Raw genomic sequence first — 19,714 nt, 5'->3', positions numbered from 1 at the left:
GGAAGTCAGCAAAAATGAGGAGACAAACATAACACAAACAAAAGAACAGAAGAAATCTCCAAAAAAAGAACTAAAAGATGTACACTCACACTTAAGCAAAGACATATAAATGGCAAATAAGCACATAAAAATATATTCAAAATTACTAGTCATTAGATATCCTCAAATTAAAACTACAATGAAGGTTTGTGCAGTGACAGTATTGTAGTCAATAAGGTTTATCCAAGATGTGAGTATTGCTAATTGAAAAAAATATACAATGAAATATCACTACATTAGGATGTCTCAAATAAAAAAGCACGACCATATCAAGTGTTAATAAGGTTAGGAACTGAACTACTGCTGGTGGGAACATAAAATAGCATAAACACTTAGGAAGACAGTTTGGCAGTTTCTTACAAAGTTAAACATACTCATGCCTTAAAATCCAGCTACTCCTCTCCTTTGTATTTACTTAAGAAAATGAAAGCATACACATAGACTTGTACATAAATATTCAGAGTAGTTTCATTTGTAACAGCCAAATGCTGCAAACAATCCTAATATCCATCCACTGGTAAGCAAATTGTGGATGTCCATACAAGGGAATACCACCCAACAATAAAAAGAAATAATAAACTATTGATATACACTTCAACATACATGTCAAAATAATTGTGATAAAAGAAGTCAGCTCTCCCAAAAAAGTATATTCTTTCCCATTCCAAAAAAAGAGTATATTCCATATTATTCATTAATATAAAATTTTAGAAAATACAAATGATCCATAATGAGAGAAAACGGATCGGTGATTTCTCAGAGCCTAGGTGAGATTACAAAGGGCCAACAACAGAAAACTTTTATGGGTGAGAAATATGCTTACTTTCAATTGTGAGGGTGGTACACATTATATCGTAAGTTATCAAACTATACACTTTTAAGTATGTGCAACTTACCACATGTCATTTATACCTCAAGAGAGTTGTTTTCAAAAAGTTAAACAAGGTGAGACATTTTATGTAAGGAGATGGGTAGTTCCATTTGGCCTGCAAATCCAATGAATAACACAACACTGTTGACCCCAGGGAAGGGATATTCCATAACAACCCCCAAAAGACAGATGCAAAGTAGCAGGTACTCTAGTTCAGGTAGGAGAAAAAAGAGTGAATAAAAGCTTCACAAAATAAAAACAACAACTATCTGATAAAGAAGCCATCTCTGGGTGTGAGCTATAGGCTGAACAAAGATGGTCAGAGTGGAAATGAAAAGGAAGAGATGGATAAAAGGAAGAATTTTATGATTTAAAAAAATAGAAATAATTTGGGAAAAGAATATTACTGCTGTCCTCTCTTCTGTAAAGTTAACTGTGTGAGGCTAGGGGTTCTGAAGGACAAAGAAGCACCCAGCGGACCAGTGAGGCTGAACCTTCAAGTCAGACCATGGGCCACCATTGCTGCAGCAGATTCACAAAGTCCAGTCGCAGTAAATAAAGCCTGGAATGAGCCAACACCATAGTGCAGGCTCGCAGAGAAAAATTCCACTAAATAAACTATCTTTACAAGTTTCAGACCCAAACTAATTCCAATTACATCACTAATTTTAAAATGTGAAAAAATTCTCATGCACAGAAAATAAGACTTTTAGAAACCAGAATAACAACAACAACAAAATCACACACAAAAATAAATAAGACTTTCTTTGAAAACTATATAGAACACTAACGTAGAAAATAAGGCTTTCTTTTAACACTATAAACAAAGGGCTAAAATGATTTTAAATATCTAAAAATGTTAGTAACATGGAAATTCCATTTATTAACATAGCAAGATGATCTTCAGTTCCTTGTACATGTTCTGGCACAACTATTTACCTGTAACAATCTATATTTAGAATGAAGATCTGTGTTGTGAAAGGACATGAGAAATGCAATATCTAGCCCTAGTCGGTTTGCTTCAGTGGATAGAGCATTGGCCTGCAGACTGAAGGGTCTCAGGTTCGATTCCGACCAAGGGCACATGCCCAGGTTGCAGGCTCTATCCCCAGTGGGGGGCGTGCAGGACGCAGCCAATCAATGATTCTCTCTTATCATTGATGTTTCTATCTCTTTCTCCCTCTCCCTTCCCCTCTAAAATCAATAAAAGAAATATATTTTTAAAAAAGAAATGCAGCCCTAACCAGTTTGGCTCAGTGGATAGAGCATCGGCCTACGGACTCAAGGGTCCCAGGTTCGATTCAAAGGCATGTACCTTAATTGCGGGCACATCCCCAGTACGGGGTGTGCAGGAGGCAGCTGATTGATGTTTCTCTCTCATCAATGTTTCTAACTCTTTCTCCCTCTCCCTTCCTCTCTGTAAAAAGATCAATTTAAAAAAAAGAAATGCAGTATCTAAAGCTTTACATGCAAGAAGAATTAAGCTTTGATTGCCCTTATCAACCAGGCTAATCTTATGAACCAAGAAATCAACCCCAAATCCTAATTCTATAACCACTCTCCTCAAAATCCACCCACCTTATATTCTCCCAACTGCATGGACAAAGCATTTGTGCCACTGGGCACATACAACCTGCATACCTGTTTGGAAGGTAGGATTTGCTCCAGGGTACATGTTGGGGGAGTAGGCAGGAGCGGCTGCTGCATAGCTCATGGGGAAACCAGCTGAAGAAAAACCACAGAATAATCTGATGTTATCACTTGAAGGAGTAACTTGATTTTACAACCAGGGTGCCCACAGACACGTCATTCTTACCTTCATCAGAACTCCAGACCAACTTAGGCAGCCCAACAGTACTATGTAACCTGAGCAGTTTGTCTCTAGTTGTCTCCTTTCCTCAGAATTGTGATGGGTCACAATCCTAATCATGTATTTCAAACCTATGAGTACATGTTTACAACTTTTGCCCTGGCCGGTGTGGCTCAGCTGGTAGAGCGTCATCCTGTACAACAAAGTGATTCCAGGTTAGAGCACCTATCAAGATTCTGGGTTCCATCCCTATTTGGGGTGCATGTGGGAGGCAACGGATTGATCTCTCTCTCTCTCTCTCTCTCTCTCTCTCCTCCTTGCCCTTTCTCTCTCTCTAAAAATCAATAAAAAAGGTATTTTAAAAAATACAATTTTTGACAAAGACAGAAACTAAGTTAGAATACAAAATAACACATATAGGTATATACTAGTCAGAGAACTGCCAATACTTAGGCAGTTTTATCCTAGATTCTAATTCGATAATTTAAGAGCGATAAAAGCATTGTGTGCTGAAGGGCCTCTAACTGTGACCATAGACTCATGGAACTGGCAAAAAGCCAATCTCATGATCTACTTGGAAGCAACCTTGCATTTATTAATACTAACAAGGAATCCTTTATAAAACTAAACCACAGCCACTTATAATTCATCTGAATACAAAAGAAACAGCAAATAAGACATTGTCTTTTTCTGTCTGACTTATTTCACTTAGCATAATACCCTCTAGATCCATCCATGTTATGCAAATGGTAAGATTTCATTATTTTTATAGCCGAGTAATATTCCATTGTATATAGTACTACCTCTTCTTTATCCAATCATCTATTGATGGGCATTTGGGTTGCTTAAAAAACTTGGCTATTGTAAATAATGCTGCAATGAACATAGAGGTACATATATAATTTCAAATTAGTATTTTGGATTTATTCAGATATATTCCCAGGAGTGGAATTGCTGGGCCAAATGGTAATTCTATTTTCAATTTTTTGAGGACCCTCCATACTGTTTTCCACAGTGGCTGCACCAATTTGCAATCCCACCAACAGTGCACAAGGGTTTCTTTTTCTCCACATCCACATCAACACTTGCTGTTTGTTGATTTATTGATGACAGACATTCTGTCAGGTATGAGGTGATATTTCATTATGGTTTTAATTTGCATTTCTCTGATGATTAGTGACATTGAGCATCTTTTCATATGTCTGTTGGCCATCTATATGTCATCTTTATATCATTTCACTTATATGTGAAATCTAAAGAACAAAACAAGCAAACAAACAGATTCATGGATACAGAGAACAAACTGAAGGTTGCTGTTCTTGGTCTTTTGATTCTGTATCAATCTAAGAATTGGTTAATAAGGTACTAAGGTAACTCTGCTGAGATTTTGATTGGAATCACATTGAATTTAGGTATTAATTTGGAGGGTGATGATGTCTTTACAAAACTGAGTCTTCCCTTCCATAGACAGGTGCATATATTTCCATTTATTTAGATATTCATAAATATTTTTCAAAAAAAAGACATTAAGATTATAGTCAAAATCCTGGCCATCAGCAGATGAGGAATTATGTAGTAGTATTATGTAAAATATAAAAAGAACAAAGCAACCTCTGTGAATTAATTGGAAATGCTTCCTAGAATGCACTAAGTTGACAAAACAAAGTGAACTCAACCTGCATTTCTATTCCAGAAAAGAACCTGTGGTTCAGTCTTGAGGTGTATGTGGCCCGACAGTCTCTAGCAGCAGCACCTTCCAGGGCCACTTTGGCCTAATGAGGGCCTCCTCTCACTGCCAATACTTGACCCAGAGCTCCGTTCAGTTGGCTGAGACTTCGGCAAATGTGTATCACAATCCTGAGGCTCCCCTACCCATTCTGCTGCTTCCCCACTGGACCTTTCAAAAGTGTTATACTCCCCCAAAATGTCTGTATTTCTAATTCCATCAAGTATGTAACATCTTTTGTATAACAAAGAAGAAATTAGAATGTATGGATGCAATTGGCCTAACATGGACTGAGTGTCTGTGTTCCCCTAAAACTGTATGTTGAAACCCTAACCTCCAATGTGATGGTATTTGGAGATACTCCACAGTAATCATTTCACAATGCATACATATATTAAATAATCACAAACATCTTTATAAAACATGTTATAGAAACTAGACATATACAATTTTGGTATATCATTCCTCAATATAGCTGGGGGAAAAATGATCAATCAACATGCTATCTGCCTAACAGAAGAAAACATCAACTGGACTACCATGACTTTTAATACACTATGTATTACATTCAATGTATAAACAGTAGGCACCCCAAGACACAGGACCATGTGGCTGAAAACAAAAGAAAAGACACACTGACAATAGAAACAGACCCACAGGTGATCGAGCCAACAGGTTTTTAAAATAACTATGAGTAGTATTTTGAAGAAAACAGAAAATGAAAAACCTTGATTCAATAATACACAAGCAGAATTAGAATTAGCAAAATGAAAGCATATCAGAACAAAATTATATTAAAGCTCACCGACAAAACAATGGAAATACAAAAAGGATGTAAGACATGAGACAAAGTAAAATGACCTAATATGCTTATAAATAGAGTTCCAGGACAGAGAGAAAGGGGCAGAAAAAAAAATATTTGAAGAGCAACTGTTACTGCTGGAATAAACTAGCCCACATGATTCCAGAAGCTCTGTGAGCACTAAGCAAGAGAAATATAAAAAATCAAACAAACAAAAAAACTAGTCATGTCACAGTAAAAACAAAGATATTTTAAAAGGAGCAAGGAAGTTAAGGGGGTGAGGTTAGGGCGATGGGGGAGGGACATGTTAACTTCAAAGAAACAAAAATAATTATCACAGAAACCAGAAGACAATATAATTACACCTTTAAAGTGCTGAGAGAAAGTAAAATTATATATCAAAATTATATACTCAGTATGGTGAGCAAAAAATGCCTCCCCCCAACAAAGATACTACAAATCAAATCCCTGGAACTTGTAAATATTACCTTATTTGGAAACAGGGTCTTCATGGACATAAGTTAAGAGTCTGGAGATAAGATCATCGTGGATTACCCAGGTGGGCCCTAAATCCAATGACAAGTGTCCACATAAAAAACACACAGAAGGGCTTCTAGTCAAGATGGCTGGTAAGTAAATGCTGCACTTGCCTCCTTCCAACCACAACAAAATTACAACTAAGTTACAGAACAAGCATCAGTGAGAACTGTCTGAGATTTAGTTGAACTGAAGTCCTGTAACTAAGGATATACATAGGAAGGCACACTGAGACTAGTAGGAGGGGTAGAGAAGCAGAACACACTGGTTCTACACTCACATGTGGCGGATAAATATCTCAGCTGTGGAGGTCCCCCCTGAAGAGTGAGGGGTGCCAGCCCCACACAAGGCTTCCTGAGCCCAGGGTTCCAGTGCCGGAAGAAAGTCCCCATAAATTCTGGCTGTAAAAATTAGTGTAGACTGTGGCTGAGTGAGAAGGAGGACTCCTAGAGTCCCAGGAGTTCCTTTTAAAAAGCCCGCACAGGGACTTGGGACTCACTCTCTCTGAGCTCCAACACTGGGGCAGCAGCTTGAAAAGCACCAGGGAAACATGGGGAAGAAATGAAATGTCTGGCATCAGTGTGAGGGCTACAGGGCTAGAGTGGCATCTTTCTCCATTGTGCCTTTGCTGAGCCCTCTCCCCACAGAGACCACAGGCAGGAACCATATCTGTGTCACCATCAACCTAGCTAAAACTGTTCTCTACCCCCTGATGATTACCTGAGACGCTGCTACACTGAACTTACAGGCCCTACCAAGCTGCCTCCAGGGGCTTTTCTATACTAACTGCCTGTCTTGGCTCATTCTATGGACTTCCCTAAAATCTTTCAAAGGTTACAAACACCAAAAAAGCAGCATGTAGCCTCAGGGTGAGCAGCCCTAAGCCTGGCACTAGCGAGTCAGCCTCAGTTAGCAGCTTAGTTTTTCTCAGGCACGTCCATACCCAGCACAAGTGGCAACCATCTGCAGAAGACTGTAGCTCACAAGAGATGGTCCCAGGCAGGGCACAAGCAGCAGCTGATCTTGGCCTGCACCTCCCAAAAGGCCCAAGAACCAACATACCCAGTGGCCAGCTTCAGATCATACCAGAGCACCATCTAACCATCTCCACAAATGACAAACTCGAAGATCAGACTAAGCAAGCACCAATGGCTCACTGAAGTGAATCCTGCTACACAGGGTCAACCCCTGCACAACAGCTGCTCTTCTGTAGTCATGGGCAGTCCTCACAACCAATCAGATTGAGGGTCAATGCTTCCCAACAGCAATCAAGGCTCAACTTCATGGGTTAGCACACATCACTCACACAAGGGGCACCCCTGGAGCTGGCAGACAGAAGAGTGGGATCAGAAGCTTCACAAGGGGCATTAAACTTGGCTGAAACAAATACCACTTCACTTTTTTTTTAATTACATTTTTTCCCTCCTTTTTCCTTTCTTTTTTGTTTTTATTTCTTTCCTTTATATCTATCTACTTTAAATTTACCTTTATATCTATCTACTTTATTGATTTGTTGTTATTCTAGTCTCTGTTCTTTCATTCATATATATAATTTTCCTCTTCCCTTTTCATACTCAACTTTTTTCCTTTTTTCTTTTTTTCACTTACTCAATCTTTCTTATCTCTTTTCTTTCACTTTTCTTTTTCTACTGCTTTCTCATCCTTTTTTCTTTTTCTTGTTTTAGGTCTAATTGCTTTCTTTCCTACTTTCCTTTTCAATGTTTTTTCTTATATTTTCATTTCTTTCCTCCCTCCTTTATTTTAAACCGATTTGCTCCCCCTATTCCTCTAATTCTTTATTCTTATTTTCTTTACTTAAGCTCTACATATACATATTCTGCCCCCACTTTTCTTGTTGTTCCCTTTGTTTCTGCTTTTTTTGTTTGTTTTGCTTTGTTTTCTCCTAGTATTTTTTCTCTCTTTTTTACTATCATTCTTGCTCTATTTTCTCTTTCCAAATTCTCTATTCTCTGGTTGCTTTTGTTGGTGCTATAGGGGGTTTGTGTATGTTTTGGTTTTGTTTCTTCTATGTTTTGTTTTATTTTGTTCTGTTTGGTCAGCATTTCCACAACAGCTCAAATGATGTGGTCAGGGTTGAGCCAGCCTGAGAGGAGACTCCATTCAGGGATAGGACAATAACATTCAAAACCCAACTACAATAGGAGAACCCAAATAACTCACACAATGGGCTTTCCTAGAGCACCCAGCTCAGGAGATCTAAGAGACTGTACCATTGGGTCCCACAAAATACCAACTACATAAGACCCACAATATCTGGGAGGCATAGCAGTTTAATCTAATGGGTAAAAATGAATACAAAGGGATAGCAAAATGGGAGACAAAGAAACAAACCCCAAATGAAAGAAAAGGTGGAATATCCAGAAAAGAAACTACATGAAATTAGTTTCATGAGCAAGCAATTTGTCAGATAAAGAATTCAGAGTAATGGTAATAAGGGTGCTCAAAAAACTCAGTAAGAAAAACAAATAACTGCCGAAACCGGTTTGGCTCAGTGGATAGAGCGTCGGCCTGCAGACTGAAGGGTCCCGGCGATTCCAGTCAAGGGCATGTACCTTGGTTGCGGGCACATCCCCAGTGGGAGGTGTGCAGGAGGCAGCTGATCGATGTTTCTCTCTCATCGATGTTTCTAGCTCTCTATCCCTCTCCCTTCCTCTCTGTAAAATATCAATAAAATATATTTTAAAAAAAAAGAAAGAAAAACAAACAACTTAATGAGAATTATAAGAAAGATATATGCTATCTGCAAGAGACCTATCTCAGAACCCAGATATATGCTATCTGCAAGAGACCTATCTCAGAACAAAGGACTCATACAGATTGAAAGTGAAGGGCTGGAAAAAAATTTTCCAGGCAAATGGAAATGAAAAAAAAACACACAAAAAAACCTGGGGTAGCAATACTCGTATCTGACAAAAAAGACTTCAAAGTGAAGGCCATAACAACAGATATCGAAGGCCACTTCTAACTATTAAAGGAATCGATACAATAAGAGATATAACTCTGGTAAATATATTCACCCAATACAGGAGGACCCAAATATATAAAAAAACTTTTGGAGAATAGCAAAGGAGAGATCCATAGCAATTCAATCATTGCAGGGGACTTTAATACCCTACTGACATCATTGGCTAGATCTTCTAGATAAAAAAAATCAACATGGTTACAGCAATCCCAAATGACACACTAGAGCAGATAGGATTGATATTTTCAGAACGTTTCACTCAAAAGCTACAGAATACACATTCTCCTCAAGTGCACAGGGGACATTTTTCAAAGACAAAACACATGTTAGGACACAAACTAAGTCTCTACACGTTCAAGATGATTGAAATCATATAAAGTATCTTCTCAGATCACAATGGTATAAAATTAGAAATCAACTACAATAGAAACAATAAAAACCAATCAAACACATGGAGGCTAAATAACATGCTATTAAACAATAAATGGGTTACCAAAGAGATCAAAGGAAAAAATTTTAAAAAATCCTGGAAACAAATGGAAATGAACACACAACAAACCAAAATCTATGGGAAACAGTGAAAGCAGTCCTGAAGGGAAGTTCATAGCACTACCACAAAAAAACAAACAAACAAACAAACAAAAAAAAAAAAAACAAGAAAACCACAGCTGGTGGGGCTTAGTGACTCAGCATTGACCTATGAACTAGGAGGTCACAATTCAATTCCTGGTCAGGGAACATGCCCAGGTTGCAAGCTCAATTATCATGGGGGTGGGGGGGGGCATGCAGGAGGCAATTGGACAATGATTCTCTCACATCATTGAAGTTTCTGTCTCTGTTGGTCTCTCTTCCTTGCTCTTACCTAAGAAATAAAATTAAAAAATTAAAAAAATAAGAAAAAGGACTAATAAACTATCTAACACTTCAACTTAAAGAATTAGAAACAGAAAAACAAGAAAAGCCCAGTGTACATAGAAGGAAGGAAATAACAAAGATCAGAGCAGAAATAAATGACATAGAGACAAAATAAACATATACAAAGGATCAGTAAAACGAAGAGCTGGTTCTTTGAAAAGTTAAACAAGATCGATGAACTTCTAGCCAAACTCCTCAAGAAACAGAGAGAGGACCCAGATAAAATCAGAAATGAAAGAGGTGAAGTAACAACTGATGCCACAGAAATACAAAGGATCATAAAAAAAAAATACTATGAACGACTCTGTTCCAACAAACTGGACAACTTGGAGGAAATGGACATACTCCTAGAAAAATACGACATTCAAAAACTCAATCAGGAAGAATCAAAAAACCTGAATAGGATTCTAGGATCGGGGGTGGGGGGGGTGGGGGGCGGGAATGACACCCGAATAGGCAGAAGTGTACTGAGCCTTATCCTGGAGCACATAGAAGGAGCATCTATATCAAATAACATCTATCTGGAATTGGCGAAGTAGACACAGCTGGTGAGACAATTAGCAGCCAGGAAGGGCAAAGGAAGCCTGGAGAATGGTAGGATCAGGGATCTGGGCTGGAGAGAGGACCGGGCCAAGAATATCAAAAGGAAGATGCACAGCACCAAGTCAGCATCCCTTGAGGACAGGTGTAACATCCGACTATGGAAGGGAGGTCCACGGGGCTGCTGGCAGCAGGGCATTCTAGATCTAAGTCCATAGCCACAACAGGCTGAGCCCAGAAAGATGGCCTGAAGAGCTGCCCAAACCTCACGGTGTCCAGGGGAGAGAAACTTGCAAACGCACGGTTGCTTTTGCCTCTGTGTTGTCTTTACTTTTATTCACTAATCGCAATTTATAAGATCTTTCAAATACAAACATCCATGGCTGCGGTGATGGTGGAGGTGCTGATTTGTGGAGTCTGGGGAGAGGCTATGGAGAGCAGGTTGGGGAGAGGTGACCAGGAGTCCAGCACTGAGATAATCCTGACTCTCCAAACCTGAGTGGTCATTTTTCTCCTGAAGAGCCAGCCCCTCCCAGCAGCATCAGGACAGCTAGTGCATTCACATGCAGCCTTGAACTTTAAAAAGGAAACAAAGACACTGAATAGCCCCAAAGAGACCTTGGGGAACTGGGTTGAAAGGGGCATTCAGTTACGGAAAGCAATACAGCACCTAAAGCCCAGTCAGAAATAGACACTTGAGAGATTAAGATTGACAGCAGGCAGAGAGGCAAAACAGACAGATTGGTCCCGCCTGCTTACAATCAAGGCTGTGGAGACAGACACAAAGAAAGGAGTGGTGGATCGCTACCTACCTAACAGGAAACTGAGAAGTGGCAGACAGAACAGAAGAGTGGGGTCTTAAACCAGACCTTAGGGGCAATAAAACCTGGCTGAAGCAAATGACACTTCACATTTTTTAACCATTTATTTAAAAAAATTTTCTTCATTATTTTCTTTTGTTTTTTTTTGTTTTATATTTTATTTTTTATATTATTTTTCTTCATTTATTTAATTACTAGGGGCCCAGTGCACGAAATTCGTGCACGGGGGGAGGGGGGGTGTCCCTCAGCCCAGCCTGCACCCTCTCCAATCTAGAATCCCTCTCACAATCCAGCACTGCTGGCTCCAAACTGCTCCCCTGCCTTCCTTCCTGATTGCCCTTAACTACTTCTGCCTGCCAGCCTGATCACCCCCTAACCACTCCCCTGCCAGCCTGATTGATGCCTAACTGCTCCCCTGCCAGCCTGTTTGCCCCTAACTGACCTCCCCTGCAGGCCCGGTCCCCCCAACTGACTTCCCTGCAGGCCAGGTCGCCCCTAACTTCCCTCCTCTGCCAGCCTGGTCACCCCTAATTGCCCTCCCCTGCAGGCTTGATCGGCCCCAACTGTCCTCCCTTGCAGGCCTGGTCCCTCCCAACTCCCCTCCCCTGCTGGCCATCTTGTGGCAGCCATCTTGTGTCCACATGGGGGCAGCCATCTTGTGTGTTGGAGTGATGGTCAATTTGCATATTACTCTTTTATTAGATAGGATAGAGGCCTGGTGCATAGGTTGGGGCCGGCTGGTTTGCCCTGAAGGGTGTCCTGGATCAGGGTGGGGGTTCCCCTGGGGCGTGGGGTGGCCTGGGCGAGGAGCCTGTGGCAATTTGCAGGCTGGACATGCCCCCTGGTGACCCAAACGGAGGCCCTGGTATCTGGGATTTATTTATCTTCTATAATTGAAACTTTGTAGCCTTGAGTGAAGACCAAGGTCTTCTAAAAACCTCTGAGGAACTTAGTGAGACCTTTAAGGATCTTAATGAGAATGTCAAAAAAATGGAAAAGGACCAGTCAGAAATAGAGCATACACTGTCTAAAATAAAGAATATACAGAAACCCAACTGTAGATCAACGTACCCCAAAAATCAAACCAAAGGTCTGAAATATGAGGAAACAAAAAAGACCCAACGAGAAAAACAAAAAGAAAAAAGAATCCAAAAATATGAAGATAGTGTAAGGAGCCTCTGGGACAACTTTAAGCGTACCAATATCCGAATTTTTGTGGTGCCAGAAGAAGAGAGAGAGCAAAATATTGAAAACCTATTAGAAGAAATAATGACAGAAAACTTTCCTTACCTGGTGAAAGAAATAGACTTACAAGTCCAGGAAGCGCACAGAACCCCATACAAGAGGAATCCAAAGAGGACCACACCAAGACACATCATTATTAAAATGCCAAGGGCAAAAGACAAAGAGAGAATCTTGAAAGCAGCAAGAGAAAAACGGTTAGTTACCTACAAGGGAGTAACCATACGACTGCCAGCTGATTTCTCAACAGAAACTATGCATCCAGAAGGGAGTGGCAAGAAATATTCAAAGTGATGAACAGCAAGAACCTACAACCAAGATTACTCTACCCAGCAAAGCTATCATTCAGAATTGAAGGTCAGATAAAGAGCTTCACAGACAAGAAAAAGCTAAAGGAGTTCATCACCACCAAACCAGGATTACATGAAATGCTGAAGGGTATTCTTTAAGAAGAGGAGGAAGAAGAAAAAGGTAAAGATAAAAATTATGAACAACAAAATGACATCAAATACATAACTACCAACAAGTGAATCTAAAAATCAAGTGAATGAAAAATCTGAAGAACAGAATGGACTGGTGAATATAATAGAATCAGGGACATAGCAAGGGAGTGGACCAACAATTCTCAGGGGGAAAGGGGTGTGAGGGGTGCGGGAAGAGATTGGACAAAAATCTTACACCTATGGATGAAGACAGTGGCGGGGGATAAGGCCATGGGGTGGGGTGGGGTGGGGTGGGGAATCCGGTGGAGGGGAGCTATGGGGGGAAAAAAAGAGGAACACCTGTAATAATCTGAACAATAAAGATTTATAAAAAAAAAAGGAAGAAGAAAAAACCTGAATCAACCGATAACTACTGATTAAACTGAAGCAGTAATAAAAACAACAACAACAACAACAACAACAAACTTCCAGTAAACAAAAGCCCTGATCCAGATGGCTTCAAGGGGGAGTTTTACCAAACATTCAAAGAAGTAATAACTATCCTCTTCAAACTATTCCAAAAAAATCAGGAGGAAGGGAAACTCCTGAGCTCTCTCTATGAGGCCAGAATTACCCTAATTCCAAAACCAGATAAAGACTCGACAAAGAAAGATAATTTCAGGCCAATTTTCCTGATGAACATAGATGCTAAAATTCTCAACAAAATATTAACAAATCAGATCCAGCAGTACATTAAACACATCATTCACCATTACCATGTGAGATTTATTCCAGGGATACAAGGCTGGTATAATATTCACAAATCAATAAATGTGATAAATCACATATACTGACTGCAAGACAAAAATCACATGAACATATCAAGTGATGCAGAAAAAGCATTTGACAAATTCCAACACCCATTTTTGATAAAAACTCTCAGCAAGTGGGAATAGAGGGATCCTTACTCAACATAATAAAAGCCATACATGACAAACGTACAGCCAATATCATATTCAAGGGGAAAATACTAAAACCATTTACCCTAAGAACAGGAACAAGACAGGAATGTCCACTTTCACCAGACTTGTTCAACAAAGAACTGGAAGTCCTAGCCATAGTGATCAGACAACAAGAAAAAATAAAAGGCATCCAAATTAGAAAAGAGAAAGTAAAACTCTGATTATTCACAAAGGACATGATACTGTACATAGAAAACTCAAAAGACTCTACCAAAAAACTGCTAGATTTAATAAGTGAATTCAGCATGTAGCAGAATACAAAAACAATGCACAGAATAAAAACAGTAATGTCTTAATGTATGACAACAATAAACAAAAGGATGAAAGAGGTAAACATGTTGTAATCTTTAGTCATTATTGGAATAGTAAAAAAAAATTAAGTTAACAGGGTAAATTACATAAAAGTTTCTGACATAAAGAATTTCAAGATGGCTGCAGAGTAGCTGGAAGCTCCATCCTCTTGCTCCCAACACTGGACCAGACTTGAGGCTAAGCTGCAATGCATTCAGCTTGAAAATCCAGTTGAAGTATAGCTGATGTGACATATTGTGAGTGGGGAACGTGGAGAAAAAACAGGTGTAGACAGGGAGAGTGAGCCAAATCAGGCACCTGCAAGGTTGGGAGGGGAACATGGCGTCTCATCCCTACACAGGGATCCTTAATCCAGAGAAAGAGAGAAAGGAAGAGGAGCCTGGATAACTTCAGGTGGTAGGAATCAGTGGTGCTTCAGTGAACCTGGGAGACTCGGACCATACCTTCACAGGTAAAGAGTGATTTCTTTGTTACGCCAGCCTGGGAAGTTCACTCAGATTTGTGTCTGCTGGAGGGGCCACACAACAAAACACAGGGCTAGTGGAGTAGGGCTGGTGGAGTGGTCTGACCAGTACACACAGCAGTGAATCTGAGGGACCCTTTATACTCTGGGAAAACTTTGGGCTGAGAGAGGGCTGGAGAGTGTGGCCTGGCAGTGCCATCCCCACCAGTGAAAGAGCTGGGTCTGCCCTATCCTGATGTGACCAGGGGCAAAGAGAAATGGCTCTGTGTGGGAAATCTGCACCCTGTGGCTGGGTTTGATGGCATGGAGGACTCAGACATCTGGCTGGTTGGAGTCTGGGTGGAGGCCCAGCCCAGCAGGGGCCAGCCATGCTGAAAGATTGGAGTCCCAACTGAGGCTGATTTTCTTTTCTTGTTTTGTTTTGTTAATCCTCAATGGATATTTTTCCATTGATATTTAGAGAGAGTGGAAGGAAGGAGGAGAAACAGAGAGAGAAACATGGATATGAGAGAGACAAACTGGTTAGGGACTGAGGTGGACACTCTTGGTGCACCCCTTTGTGGGCTGTGTGCACAGTCTTGCTGTAGTTAAGCCTTGATTGTTGTTGGTATCACTGGGAGGAATGGACCTCCAGGCCAATTGGCTGTGAGGATCATCTGTGTCTACGATGGGAGAAGTTATGTGCTGGAGACACCCTTATGAGACAAGACTTGCTTCAGTGGGGCTTTGGTGCTCACGGAGTCTGCCCCTGAGTGTGTCCCTTATGGATCTGAGGAGTTGTAATCTGGATGGTCCCACTCTGACCACTGGGTACACTGGCTCTTGGATCTCCAAGAAGGTGCAAATTTAGCCTCTGCCTGAGGCCACCCAGCAGGAGGTATGGAGAGATCTGCAGATTCCTCTTCTTTGTTTGGGATTTGAAGGTGCCCAGATGAGGCCCAGTTGTGAAGCAATGGAAGCTGCTGTGGGGCCTTGGGCCTTCTTTTGGGGGCTCTGGGGCTCCGTGACCCAGCTGCAGTTAGGTAATTTTAGTTTGCAAAGGGCCAGGCCATTCATATGCAAAAGCCTCTGCGCACAGCTTGGGTGGGGCGGGGTCTCAGGGAATCAACAGGGTGGAGCAAACAGCTATGGCTGATCCTCAGCCCTGCCCTAAGAGGCCCCCAGGTCTCAGTGTCCCTCGGTAATCACTGCAAGCACCTCTGAGAGAAAACTGCCCTTGAGTTCCGCCCGAAGCCAGACAGTCCAGTTTCTCCCCGTATGAGTCTGGGTCCCCAGAGTCTCGCCCGGAACTGGAGTTCAGAGCAGTCAGGAGCTTGTGTCTTCCTCCCGATTGAAAAATACAACAGCATACTCAGTTGCCAGCCCTTTCCGAGCGCATGCCTCCATACCTCTGCACTTTACTTCCGCACCTCCTCTGGGATTCAGTGTGCATTTCTCTTTCCTTCTAGTTGTAGAATTTCCACTCAGCCAGCCTTCCTGTGCTTCTGGATGATGGTGCTTCCGTTTTGTTCTTTAGTTGTAGTTTTGAAGTGGTTGTGCGAGGCAGCAATTTCAGGTGTTTACCTATGCCGCCATCTTGGGTTCTCTCCTCTTTCATATCTCTTATTTCTCTTTCTTTTTATTCTAATTTTTCTCTTTTCTTTTTAACTTTATTATTTTCCTTTCTCATTTTTCTTTTCCTATTCTGTACTTCATTATTACTTTTAAACTTTATTATTACTTCATCCTAATATATAAAAACCCTGGGTCCATCACATCCGCAACAACCAGGAGGCTCAACCAACCAGAAGTCAGTCTTGCAGTCAGCAATGCGTTAACGTGGCAACCCCGCACTGACTGCTTCAGCTGCAGGCACAGTGACCCAGCACTTACTGGGTCCAGAGAGAGGCCTGAAGAGAGAGGCCTGAAGAGAAAAGCCTCTGTGGCTGCTGTTGCTCAGCATTTGCCTCTCTCTTTCATTCCAGGCCTGGTCAGCAGCTGCGCCTCCATTTCTCTCCAGGCCTCCACCGGGGCTGCTGATCAGTCCCATCTTTCTGATCAGGCCCTGTTGATAGGCCCAGAGACGCTGACTGGCATAGAAACCGATCAGAACCAAATCTGGGTGAAGTGTGAGGAGCCAATGGCTGCCTAGGAGGCGGAGCTTTGGATGCTGACTGGCATAGAAACTGACCAATCAGAACCAAATCTGGGTCAACTGTGAGGAACCAATGGCTGCCTAGGAGGCGAAGCTTTTGACACTGACTGGCATAGAAACCAATCAATGAGAACCAAATCTGAGTGAACTGTGAGAAGTCAATGGCTGCCTAGGAGGCGGAGCTTTTGACACTGACTGGCATAGAAACCAACCAATCAGAACCAAATTGGCCAGCAGAGGAGAGCAGTTGGGGGCGAGATCAGGCCTGCAGGGGAGGGCAGTTGGAGGCAACCAGGCCGGCAGGGGAAGGCAGTTGGTGGCAATTGTGCTGGCAAGGGAGCAGCTATGTGTTAATCAGGCAGGCAGAGGAGCAGTTATGGGGTGATCAGGCTGGCAGGCAGAAGCGGTTAGGAGCATTCAGGCAGGCAAGCGGTTAGGGGCCAGCAGTCCTGGATTGTGAGAGGGATATTGGAGAGGGTGCATGCTGGGCTGAGGGACACCCCCCCCCTCCAGTGCACGAATTTCCTGCACCAGGCCTCTAATTTATTATATTTTCCTTTTCTTTTTTATTCCTTGTCTTTTCTCTCCCTTCCTTTTTTTGTTTGTTTGTTCTTTCATTTCTTTATTTTATCTCTAAATCTTTTGGTCTCTTGTCATTTAGTATTCCTTTTTATTCCTCTTTTGTTGTTGGTGTTGTTTTTGTTGGGGTTTTTTTTTGTGTGTGTGTTGTTTTTTATTTGGTCTTGTTTTCTGCTGACAGCACCGTATAACAGTTGGCATGATGTGGTGGGGGTTAAGCCCACAGTCAGCAGGCCAAAAGCTGAAACCACCCAGGAAAGGGACAACAGCAATCAAGACAGAAATGTAACATGAGAGACAACATAACCGACACAAAAGACATTCTTAGAGCACACAGCTCAGAATACTAAGGAGACTACACCACTGGATCCCACAAGACACCACCTACAAAAGGCCACACCAAGACTGGGAGTAATAGCAGTCCTATCCGGAGAGAGAAACCAAGATGGCGGCATAGGTAAGCACCTAAACTGCTACCTCGCACAACAATTTCAAAACTACAACTAAAAGACAGAACGGACACCATCCAGAACCACAGGAAAGCTGGCTGAGTGAAAATTCTACAACTAGAAGGAAAGAGAAAAGCTCACAGAGAATTGGAGGTATGGCAAAGGGTCTTTGCGCACGCAGAGAGGAAGGGCGGCTGAGAGCCTGGCTGACTTTCTCTGGCAGAAGGGGGAAGGAAGCCCCCGACCGCACTGAACCCCAGTTCTGACTGCACTGAACCCCAGTCCCGGGCGAAACCCCGTGGACCCAGGCTCATACAGGGGGAGTCTGGACTGTCAGGTAGAGAGAAAGGCACCTGGAGACTCGAAGACCCAGGGGAGACCCGGGGGAGCCCCAGCAGGCAGGGTTCTGGAGGCACGCACGCGAGTGTGCACAAAGACTGTGGAGGTTGCCACAGGCTTTCCCTAGCAGAAGGGAGTCTGAAGCTCCTGACTGCAATGAAACCCAATTCTGACTGCATTGAACCCCAGTTCCAGGCAAGCCCCTGGGGACCCGCGCTCTTACGGGGGGAATCTGGACTCTAGGGCAGAGACTCGGGAGCCAGGGAAGGCAGAGGTCTGCAGGCGCGCGCATGCCAGTGCGCACAAAGGCTGCGGAGGTTGCCACAGGCTTTCCCTAGTGGAAGGGAGTCAGAAACTCCTGACTGCACTGAGCCCCAGTTCTGACTGCACTGAACCCCAGTTCCAGGCGAGCCCCTGGGGACCCACGCTCTTGCGGGGGGAATCTGGACTCTCGGGCGGAGACTTGGGAGCCGGGGAAGGCAGAGGTCTGCAGGCGCACACGCGCGCAAGGGCAAAGTTGACTGGAAGCCAAGACTGTCTGCTCGGCCCTGAGACTCCACCCCATCCATGCTGAGCACAAAGGCTATTGCAATTTGGCAAGTCTAATCCTATAAGGCTATCTCCAGCACCGAACTTCTCCCAGCATAGACAGAGCTGATCCTTACAGCCAACTGGCCTGGAGGTCAATTCCTCCCAGTGATACCAACAACAATCAAGACTTAACTACAACAAGACTGTACACACAGTCCACAAAGGGGAGCACCAAGAATGTCCACCTCAGGTTAACTGGGGAGGCCGACCCACTGGGCCATATAGAAAACCTAGCACACAAATCTACCCTACCAACTCAGGGAAGCAGTGAAAATGCGGCATCAAAGAAACAGATCACAAACGAAAGAAATAGAGGAAAACAAACAACTGGATATAGAATTCAAAACCACGGTTATAACGCTTTTCAAGAATATACTAGAAAAGGCTGATAAATATAACGAGACCCTCGAAGATATGAAAAAGGACCAACTAGAAATTAAACATACACTGACTGAAATAAAAAATATTATACAGAGACCCCAAAACAGACTAGAGGAACACAAGAATCAAGTCAAAGAATTGAAATACAAAGAAGCAAAAAACAATCAAAAAAACAAAAAGAAAAAAAAAATCCAAAAAGTTGAAGAGAGTGTAAGAAGACTCTGGGACAACTTCAAGCGTACCAACATCAGAATTATGGGGGTGCAAGAAGAAGAGAGAGAGCAAGATACTGAAACCTATTGGAAGAAATAATGACCAAAAACTTCCCCCACCTGGTGAAAGAAATAGACTTACAAGTCCAGGAAACGCACAGAACCTCAAACAAAAGGAACCCAAAGAGGACCACACCAAGACACATCATAATTAAAATGTCAAGAGCAAAAGACAAAGAGAGAATATTAAAAGCAGCAAGAGAAAAACAGTTAATTACCTACAAGGGAGCATCCATACGATTGTCAGCTGATTTTTCAACAGAAACTATGCAGGCCAGATGGGAGTGGCAAGAAATTTTCAATGTGATGAATAGCAAGAACCTACAACCAAGATTACTCTACCCAGCAAAGCTATCATTCAGAATTGAAGGGCAGATAAAGAGCTTCACAGATAAGAAAAAGCTAAAGGAGTTCATCACCACCAAACCAGTATTATATGAAATGCTGAAAGGTATTCTTAAAGA

General features: G+C 42.2%; 1 protein-coding gene across 9 annotated transcripts in view; it reads right to left on the bottom strand.

Annotated features, from left to right (window-relative positions):
- Positions 1 to 19,714, bottom strand: part of FAM168B (family with sequence similarity 168 member B) — a 416,235-nt gene that overhangs the window by 341,997 nt on the left and 54,524 nt on the right. For 6 of the 9 annotated variants that reach the window (XM_080661896.1, XM_080661895.1, XM_080661891.1 and 3 more), the window contains exon 3: positions 2,552 to 2,635. The exons of the other annotated variants lie outside the window; for them this stretch is intronic. In XM_080661896.1, coding sequence (XP_080518022.1) covers positions 2,552 to 2,635 — 84 coding nt within the window. The remainder of the gene's footprint in view (positions 1 to 2,551; positions 2,636 to 19,714) is intronic. 9 annotated transcript variants of the gene reach the window in all.

This window comes from Plecotus auritus, assembly GCF_963455305.1.
Source record: "Plecotus auritus genome assembly, chromosome: 3".
Taxonomy (NCBI): Eukaryota; Metazoa; Chordata; class Mammalia; order Chiroptera; family Vespertilionidae; genus Plecotus; species Plecotus auritus.
Note: the sequence above shows the minus strand (reverse complement) of the source record. Positions and strands in the feature narration are given on the sequence as shown.